Consider the following 10,770-nt stretch of genomic DNA (forward strand, 5'->3'; position numbering starts at 1 on the left):
TCCACACTTGTTGCCTGGACGTTTTTCTTTTTGTAATGTAAAAACGAAATTTCATCAATCGCGGTCTCTTTCATGCTATCGAATTAGCTTCAGCTGCGATCGCAGACGACAAAACAGTTGGAGGTCGTCTTGCGACTTCTTGTTGGTCAACAAAATGACTGCACTTTTGTCTGGGTTCTTGTCTGAGGACAGTGACATTCAAGATCTACAGGACGTTCTTCTTCTGCCAAGGGAAGCAATGCCAAGGCAAATGTGCCCACGAGATGACCCATTTAGCAGGTTGGATGATGAGGCATTTAGGCAAAGGTTCCGCTTGACGAAAGCTGCGACTCTGCACGTTCTTGGACTGTTTGAGGCACAACTTTCACACGCAAGCAACAGAAACAACCCAGTGTTGCCACTCAACCAACTGTTGATAACGCTGCGCTTCTATGCGACAGGCACATTTCAGGCTGTTCTTGGGGACCTTTCTTTCATTCATAAGTCTACAGTATGCCGCATTGTTAAGAAAGTGTCACGTGTACTGGCATCTCTGTCAAAGGACATGATTAAATTTCCGACAACAGCAACAGAGCGGGCTACCACCACGGAAGAATTCTATAACATATCAAACTTCCCGTTTGTTGTCGGTGCTCTGGACTGCACCCACATTGCAATTCAGTCTCCAGGTGGTCGACTAGCAGAGCTGTATAGAAACCGGAAAGGATATTTCTCTCTGAATGTGCAGGTTGTGTGTAATGCACACCTGCAAATCACAAATATTGTTGCCAGATGGCCGGGGAGTGTCCATGACAGTACGATTTTCAATAATTCTTTGCTGCAAGGGGAGTTCGAATGGGGCACATATGGCCAGTCACTTCTGCTTGGTGACGGCGGATACGCCTGTCGGCCATACCTGATGACACCCCTTCGAGCAGCGCATACAACATCCGAACGAAGATATAACGCATCCCATATACGCACCCGTAACACTGTAGAGAGAATGTTTGGCGTTTGGAAGCGGCGCTTCCCTGCTCTCAGGTACGGGCTTCGCATCAAGCTTAGTACAGCACTTGAGGCTATTGTTGCTATGGCAGTGTTACAAACATTGTCTCTGCAACTGGTGATCCTGTGCCAGGTGCAGATTGTGATGATCCACGTCCTGTTCATCCTGAAGTGGAACCTCTCCCGGGATTGGACACTTCGACCGGAAGCAGAACGCGACAACAGCTCACCCAAGGCTTTTTTTAGAGTGATGAGGACAAAGCGTTTGTAAAGAACGACTATTTGCACAGCAAATTTTTCCCCCTTGAAAGGGTTGTGCTTGCTTTGCATATTTCATGTAAGTACACATAAATGGAGCACATGTTGGATGTGCATTATTAGAAACATAATTCACTGGTTGTTTACACTCTCTTGCAAGATTTGCAGCTCTAAATTCATCTTTTTCACTTGGTTTTCAGCTTCTTCTGTCTTGATACAAAGCAGTCTCATCTCAGCCTCATGCCGCTCCTTCAATATTTTTAACTTTGCATCCAAATATGCCTTCCTCGGATCAGCCACTCCAGCATACTTGTGGAAAGCACTCCGGTTGGAGGGCCCTCCTGTGCGTGGATGTGTTGTGGACCTGTCATTTTGATTTACGCTACTGGCTTCTGCGGAAGTTTCATCCTGAAGCAATAGTTTAGTATAGTATAAGGGCAGCACACAGTGTACACATCCTTGCACAAGTGCCGCATATGCTCACAAATTCAGAAGTTGTGTTTGGTTGTGCGGCGCTTGTCTCTGCTGCAGTGAACACACTTCTTTTTTGGGTGTTCTGAAGTTGAACAGTGTCTGTTAACTGAAATGAAAGTACGAGGGTTCTGCTACCAGGTTTGGCTTGGTGTAATAAAATGGAGAGTGTGACCCTTATTAAGAGAGCCAGCTACTCCAATTCAATGTTGAATGAAGTAAAGAACACACACATGTAGTTTTCTATGTGTTTTTCCATATCATAGCTGTGACTCGTATTTACTTGTGAAGTCGTTTTATGTGAACACATTTACCTTGAGTGAAACGCGTTACATTCGCCAAAGATGTTTGAAGCGCAGATCAATTTGTTGCGGCCCCTTGTAATAAATAGAACCATAAATCAATCTACAAAATATTATGGCAACTCCTTTTCTATTAACATTCTTTTTTGTTTCCTTTTCACCCGGTTGTTCTTTGCAGCTATTGAGATTTTTTCCGTGATATTTTTACCTTTACTTTGTGATGCTATCGCAGACAACGAAAAATTACAAAGGTGTCTTCTGCCAGTATATCGTCGTGAGACAAAATGCCGGAACTTGAAGTCTGAAGTCTGCCGGAAGTCTGAATTCTTGGCGCACAACAGTGACTTCCAAGACCTTCAGGACATGCATCTTTTTCTGAGGGGCATCTTTTCCAAGGTCATTTTTGAAGACGACTACGATAGACACAGCAAACAAGAAAAATGCTTTATTTACAAGTAACTTTTAGTTAAATGCAGGGGTCATACGCTTTGTACTGCAAACATATATATATATATATATATATACTCATGGAACGATGCGACAGCACCAGAGGACACGTGTTTCGCCGTGTTTGTGGCTCGTCAGCCCTGGGTAGCTGCGCATCGTTCGGGATTGGCTATTTTTTAATGGCTTTTTCCTCTGTTTATATATATATATATATATTACTGCGTTATATATTATACTGCAAACATATATATTTCATCAACAAAGGAAGCATATGCTAAATGTGAGTATGCTGTTGCAGTCTCTGTAATTCAAGCTTTGCTTTTGCCAGCTGTGTCTCTGTCAGCTCTGCCTCGCAGAGGAGCACCTTCATTTTCATTTCGTGTTGCTCCTTCAGCATCTTCAGCTTTTCCTCAAAGTATGCTTTTCTGGCATCAGCAACTCCAGCATATGTGTCCAGGGCACGCTGGCTGGTGGATGCTCTAGCAGGTTGCCCCGCCATACGTGATGCTGCTGTAGGCATGACATTATGGCTTTCGTTTTGTGTCACGGTAGAAGCTTCAACCTGAAATAGTGGCATCAGCAAAAGATATTACAGTGGATAGGAGAGCCTTGCATGAAGGCATTGTATGGGGAGCATTTCAGTTTTTACAACATGTTTAAAAACGTGCCATGGAACGGGCCTGTTACTATAAGTCAAAAGCAGGCAATGTGACATGTCGGTGGGAAAAAGATATGATAGTCGTCGACAAATACCTGTTTGATCCCAATATCCCATTTTAGAAACGTATCTTATAACTGAAGTAACTACAAGGATTTTTTGAGACACAAGTAGAATATGAGTTCACTAACACCGTCCCACTGCAAAAAAAAAAAAAAAAAAAAAAAGAAGAAAAACTATAATAGATCCTCACAGTTCCTGAAGATGTGCTGGGCCCAGTGGCAGATGGTGGGGCAGCCATTACTTCCAGCTCGATACTGGTTCGTTCTGTGTCAGCGTTCCCAAGCGTACCTGTTAAAATGCACAGAAAGTATGAGGGCACCATATTCTACGTGGATGGCTCTACCTTTTTTTAAATAGCATGTATATATATTTTTCATGCAAAATTTACGCTACGCTGTAATACGTGGTTTAGCAAATATCCTTAAGGTAGTTCTTAAAGAGAGAGCTTTTCATTGATACAGCTTCGCAGGTGGGATATGAAAATGCTATTTGAGTTAGCCTTACCGTACAAAGGAGCATCGGAGTCGAACGCATTTTCGTTCGGTGCAAACTGTTCCGCCAGTAGAGCGGCAACTCTCTCCGCCGTCTCTACCTCCTGAGCTGCTTGGGTCGTCGTCAGTTGCTCGCCTCCTTCACCAGTTGCCAAGTCCCTTTCTCCCCCGCCTGTCAGCATAGTTTGAATTCTGTTGTGTGCTATCAGCCTCCTGCTCCTTTTTTTGAGATTTTCGTAACACTTTTTGAGCTTCCGTGGCTCCCGGAAGGTTGTGTCTGGTGCCGAATTGAAACGGCGGGCGATGGTTTCCCATGCTTCGTTTTTCTGCCTGACTGTCACCGCATTTGTTCGTTTGTTTTCAATGATACCTATGTAATCTTCTGCAATATCTAGAAGTTTCTGTTGTTCTCTCGGTGTGAAATTTGGACACCGCGGTCTCGACGACATGATAACACGGCAGTCGCGATCCTGTAACAAAGCAGACGACAGCGTAGCAGACGACAGCATTTGCAGAATGAAGTTAGTCATGCAAACGACACAATTCGGCTGGAAAAGAGCTTTATTTCGCCTTGTTTCAAAAGTAGAAACGCAAATTAAGTTCAATTACAGCGAAGAAAACTGTCGTCTGCTGTCACGGAAACAAACGAGCGTGTTGGGCCCGTCGCATGGTGTGTCGGTGTATTGCATAGTCATGTGATCTCGAAAAGCCAATAACACGTGGCCGTCGAAGCAGACGAACAAATTCCCTAGAATTCCCTAGCCTAAACTAGGTTTGGCAAGGTGACGGGCATAAATGAGCGTGAGGTTTGGTGCAACGCAAAGTTGAGGGCTTCCCCCCGCTGAACCTGGTTTGAGGGAACTCAAGCGCTAAGCCGGTCTCCCGGGAGCGGCGTTTTAAGCCGAGATTGGTGCAACAGGCGGTAAATGTCGTGGTACCTTCAAAGGAAGGGCAAGGTCTCTTCATCGAAGCGCGATTGGATACTGTGCCGGTAAAGTTCTTGATTGATACGGGATCGTCAGTATCCATTCTGCAAAGAAAATCTCTTCAGGAGACATTTCGCTCATCGTTTCACTCTGGTTCCACCACGTACTGCATTAGTGGATTACTCAAGACGGAAGATCGATGTAAAGGGGTGCTTCGAGGCTGCCGTCACTTACGAAGAGAAGCACCATGCTGTTCGCTTTTTCGTAGTTCCCACAGGAACAACGTCATTGGGACTTGCGCCATCCAAGGACTCTGCATACATATTGAAGGTGGAACACTCAGCTGCTATGAAACGTCCTTCGATTCATCAATGCTACCAGACTCACTTGCACAGGACTTCTCAAAGCTATTTTCAACAGAGCTGGGTTTTGCTAACGGATTTACCCACAAGGTGAAAGTTCGTCAAGATGTCCCACCCGTAATTGCTAAGCTACGTCGACTTCCATTGGCAGTTCGCGACGCTGTTACGCAAGAGCTGCGTCGCGTTGAAAAGGAAAACATAATACAACCGGTTGAGGCGTCAGAATGGGTTTCCCCCATTGTAGTAATTCCAAAAAAGGATGGAAAGATTCGCCTTTGTGTGGACCTTTGTGAGGTGAACAAAGCCATCATACCAGACCTGTTCCCTCTTCAACATACAGAAGAGCTGCTGAATGCGCTAGCAGGAGCTCAGTACTTCTCTCGAATCGATTTAAGGTCAGCGTACCATCAAGTCATTTAGCATCCTGAAAGTAGGAGCTTGACCACATTTATTACCCATGATGGACTCTACAGATTCAAATGTGTCTGCTTCGGACTTTCATCTGCGCCCGCCATGTTTCAAAGAATGATCTCTCTGATACTGCAGGATTGCTCCGGAGTATTATGTTACATCGACGACATCATTGTGTTTGGGAGACACAAAGCTGAACATCAAGAAAATCTTCGAAGAGTGCTTACAGTCATTCGCTCAAGCGGAATGAGGCTCAATGCAAAGTGTGTGTTTGAGACACAAGAGCTGGAATTCTCAGGGCACCACGTAAGCACTGATGGATTACGTCCGCTTCGTTCTCAAGTGGAAGCAATTACACATGCATCAGCACCAAAGGATGTTGCTACCCTACGTTCGTTTTTGGGACTTGTAGGGTTTTACTCAAAGTTTGTCCCAAACTTTGCCACGCTCGTGAAGCCTATGCGTGCCCTACTACGAAAAGATTAACCCTTCCTGTGGACAGACATTGTCAATGACAGTTTCAATGCTGTGAAGTCACTCTTCGAAGAAGACAGTGTCGTCCACCCGTTCGACCCTACACTACCAGTAATCGTCACGACAGACGCTTCTTGGTACGGGTTAGGAGCTGTTCTGCAACAAGTGCAAGGCAATATGTGTCTGACAGTTGCTTTTGCTTCACGTACCCTTTCTTCGTAAGAGCGCAAGTATGCTGTAGTGGAACGAGAAGCGCTGGCATGCCTATTGGCGTGCGAGCACTGGCACGTCTACCTTTGGGGTCGTCCTTTTCTTATTCGCACAGATCACCAAGCCTTGGTGACATTGCTATCGGCACGCGGCACAGGAAGACGTCCACTGCGACTTAGTAGATGGACAGAGCGCTTTCTTCGTTACAATTTCACAGTCGAGCACTGCCGGGGTGCCGACAACAAAATAGCAGATGCGCTGTCGCGATTGCCTCTGTCACACACGATGCCAAGACTGAAGAGCTTAGTCAGGAATTCGACTTTGTTGGCCAAATCGAAACGTCTGTAGCGAAGACAGACCTTCAAGTAGCATCACGGAATGATCCGATCTTGAAGCAATTCATGGAGTTCGTGATGGAAGGATGGCCGTTAAAGCAAGACTTGATGCCGAGTCATCAGCCATTTTTTCGAGTTCAAGAGGAACTCACGGTATTCCAAGACCTGCTAATACGTGGAGATCGCATAGTGGTACCACCAGCGTTCACGGGACATCTCATACAGCTAGCCCATGAATCGCATCCAGGCATCGTGCGCACCAAGCAGCGTTTAAGGGAGAAATACTGGTGGCCACAGATGGATAAACAAGTTGAGAATGCTGTCAAGTCGTTTAATATTTGTCAAGACGCCGATAAAAGTGCGAAGACGGCTGATACGCCACTGCAACCCATTCAGTTTCCGAGCAGGTCATGGGAGAAGGCAGCCGTGGACATAATGGGCCCTTTTGAAAAAGCTCCTCCTGACTGCAGGTACGCCATCGTGATAGTGGACTATTTTTCTAAATGGCCAGAGGCCAAGTTCTGCGCGAATGTGACAGCATCAACAATTTTGGACTTCCTGAGATCAGTGTGTGCACGAGAAGGCTATCCGGACAATTTGGTGTCCGATCACAGACCTCAGTTTATTTCACATCAGTTTGAACTGTTCCTCAGGGACAGAGGCATTCAACATTAATTTTCATCTCTGTATTATCCACGTGCAAACGGGCTTGTTGAAGGGTTTAACAGAGTTCTGAAAAACTATGTTCAAGCTACGTTCTTGGAAGGAAGACCATTGCGACAAACCGTCACCGAGTACCTGGGACTGTACAGATGTACCCCGCATGCAACTACCGGAAGATCGCCCGCCGAACTACATGACAGGAATCCACGGACACGACTGGACGTCATATGGATACCGTCGTTTTTACTTGGGGATGATCCTGCTGCAGCAATGATCAATCTACGTGAACGGATGCGCAAGCATCAGCAACAGAGCAAGACCTACACGGACCATAAACGTAGTGCCAAAGCGCCAAAATATAAAGTAGGAGATTACGTTCGGGTACGGAAACCAGGATTCACTCTAAAAGGAATGCCGTCGTTCACCAAGCCATTCAAAATCATCCGACAAAAAGGGAGGTACTCGTTCCAACTAGCCGACGGCAACACATGGAACGCATCAAAGTTTGCACCAGTGGGTATTCAAAGAGCAAGCAGCAACCCCACACCTTCCACAGAGTTCTTCATGCTGGATTATCCCACCTACATTACTAGTGGTATGAATGCCTCCGATGTGCCTGTATCCCACTCACAACACGATGCCAATCAAGAAGCGGCACCACAAGCTTACCCCCCTGCTACTGGCATCGGGGCGCCAACTGATGTGCCAGGAGCAGGATCACGTTTGCCTCCGAACGAAGGTGCAGGACAGCAGAGAGGTCTGCTGCCTCCGAGACATAGACGTCCTCCCAAGTGATACGGGGACCCCGTCGGCCATTAACATTCACGTTGAATTGTCGGGTTTCACTATACGTGTGCGTTGGGTATTTCACAAGGACTTTCTTGAGGGGGGGGGGGAGAATATGTTGTGTTGTTACAGCCATATCGGCATGAGCATGCGGACCCGTTGGTCAGCACGATGGTTATCGGGGGAAAATAAAATAAATTTATCTCCTCCCGGACGGTCGCGTCATGCAGGCTCCATGGAAGTTGGATCCGTTCTTACAAGAGTAGTATTTCATCGCTACCGACACCACAGATCTTAAAGAAGAAAATGAGAGGTCATTGATACACACTTTCTGGGTAGGAAAACTGTTCAAACCGTACGGGAGGGTATAAGACAGGGACTGATGGCCGCAGTTAGTCCTAGACTTGGGTATTGTCCATTTGTCACAGTGACAAGTGACAAGTGTCGTAACGCAAACAAGGATAACATAACATTATTATTTTGTCCTGTAGCAACTAGAAAAGATTTGAACATACTGGTTATCTTCATTATCTTGAAAGTGGTAAACAAAGGTTGTGTGTGCGCATCGTAAAGTACATCGGCTATTATACGAACCGCCCGTTTCTGTATAGGGTCAGTAAACTAGTTATGTGTCTCAACGTTCCAGTGCCCCAGGCTAAAAGGCAATAGCGCAAGACAGAAGAAATCAGTGAATTGTGTACAAGTAATTTCACCCTCAAAGGCAAGACATGACGCAGACGGTTCAAAAGTCCTATCGATCTTGATATTTTGACCTTTACATGGGATATGTGGCACTCCCAGGATAGGTCCTCGGAAAGATATACACCAAGCACCTTAACGACCGTTACGATTTCAATCTGATCTTGACCCAGATATACATCAACTGCGTTATTTACTACTTTGTTTTTTGGCTCATATAATACAGCTTTCGTTTTGTTAGTATTTATAAGTAAATGGTTAATTTTTACCCAGTGGCTTATTGCCTGAAGGGTGGTGTTTGCTAGTACGAGTTACTGCCTCAACTGTAGCACCAGCGAAAAATATTGCAGTATCATCTGCATGAATAAAAAACGTAGCATCGGATGCCACATTAACACTGTCGTTAATGCACAGGTTAAACAATAAAGGCCCTAGGATGCTGCCTTGCGGAACAATCAGGATTTTCAGTTTATCGGAGCAATATCACTATTCACTATTGAGACATATTGCTCGCGTGAAGTTAAATACGAACAAATAAACGAAAGTGCATTGCCACGAATTTCGTACTTTTCTAGTTTATTTAGTAATATTGAGTGGTCAAGAAGGTCAAACGTCTTTGTGAAGTCAATGTAGACTGCTAAATTGCCTATTTTCGATGTTGCGAATGATTTGTTCTTTTAGACATAAAAGTGCGGTGTCAGTTGAACATGACTTACGAAACCCAAACTGACTGTTAGTAATGACATATTTTTCACAAAAAAAAGCCTAAAAATCTCTTGTGAATAATATGTTCAAAACCTTTCGAAAATACGCGCAATAAAGATATTGGCCTGTAATTGCCAAATACTACATTGAGATCTCCACCTTTACTTAATAGTATCACCTTAGCCACTTTCATCATAGAAGGGAAAGCCCCGGTTGTAAAAGACAAATTGAAAATGTGTGTCAAAAAGGAGCGAATAGGTCAGTAACACGATTAATTGGTTTGACTTGTAAATCCTCACAGTCACGAGCATTACTGTTGTTTAATTGAAGGAACGATGAACAGACCTCTTCTGCAGTGGTTGAAAAAGAAAGATTGAGTCTGTAATTCTATTATGAATATGCGTACAGGCATCTGCGGTATTACACCTATTTCTGTGCCCAACATCTACTAAGTGCTGGTTAAAACAACTACAGAGAGATGTACCACACACTTGCTCTCCGTTTATATTCATGGTACTGAGTCTGGGGATATTTGGACATAAAATACTATTCAAAGTTCTCCATGTGCTTGCAGAATTATTGCCTGATCTCTCGAAGAGACCGTGATAATAATCTGCTTTGTCGTGTTTCAAGGCCTTATTCACGACGTTTCTATAACATTTAAATTATTTTAAGGCGCCAGGCTCTCTAGAGCGAATAAAGCATTTAGAAAGCCCATTTCTCTCGTGAATCATGCAAAGCAGTCGTGTTGTTACACAGGGCTTCCGCACATGGCAACTAGTCCTTATGATTTTAACAGGAAAATGCACATCATTCAGGCGTTTGACCTTTACGAAGAGGTCGTTATGTGCCTCATTCGCATTGTCGTGACTGAACACTGAACTCCAGTTGACCGAATGCGAGAAGACATCCTTACGGAAATTTTCGAGCCCCACTACATTTATATGACGAAGACTCAGGAATGAAACACGTTTAGTAAAACGAAAGTACGCATCCACAAACATAAATATTGGCAAGTGATCACGAATGTTGCTAGTTACAATGCGTGCTTTGACATTGTCAGTTTTAGCACTGGTAATAAACAAGTCTATTAAAGAAGCGGAGTTTTCGGTGACACGTGTGGGTGATGAAATGACATTGGAAAGGCCAAGAGTGTTTACTAGAACTTTTAACTCCTGCGACGGTCTAGAAGAATCAAGAATATTAATGTTGAAATCATCACCGAGATTGATGAGATATTTGCTTTAGGCTGCGAACCTACAGTGTTTGTCGATAGTGGACAAAAAGGCGTAAACATTGTCTGAAAGTGGTCTGTATACCACTGCGTGAACTTGATTACCACATTTAATAGCCAACATTTCCGCGTCACTACACATAAATGTGAAATCTGATAACAGCTCATATGACATATTTTCAATGGCGTAAAGAAACAGCCCAACACCACGTTTGACACATCTACTTCTAAAGTGCTGCTGATAACCTGGCTGCGTATACCTATCGTCCTCATCCTGATACCACGTCTCAG

At 44.5% G+C, this 10,770-nt stretch overlaps 1 protein-coding gene across 1 annotated transcript; it reads left to right on the plus strand.

Annotated features, from left to right (window-relative positions):
- The first annotated feature begins 6,500 nt into the window (after window positions 1–6,500).
- LOC135392408 (uncharacterized protein K02A2.6-like) lies at window positions 6,501–7,850 on the plus strand. The gene is made up of 2 exons (XM_064623122.1): window positions 6,501–7,053; window positions 7,144–7,850. Exons 1-2 carry the CDS (start codon window positions 6,501–6,503, stop codon window positions 7,848–7,850), a joined length of 1,260 nt encoding a protein of 419 aa, XP_064479192.1.
- Window positions 7,851–10,770: the final 2,920 nt, after the last annotated feature.

The sequence above is a fragment of the Ornithodoros turicata genome, chromosome 4, assembly GCF_037126465.1.
Source record: "Ornithodoros turicata isolate Travis chromosome 4, ASM3712646v1, whole genome shotgun sequence".
In the NCBI taxonomy this organism is placed as follows: Eukaryota; Metazoa; Arthropoda; class Arachnida; order Ixodida; family Argasidae; genus Ornithodoros; species Ornithodoros turicata.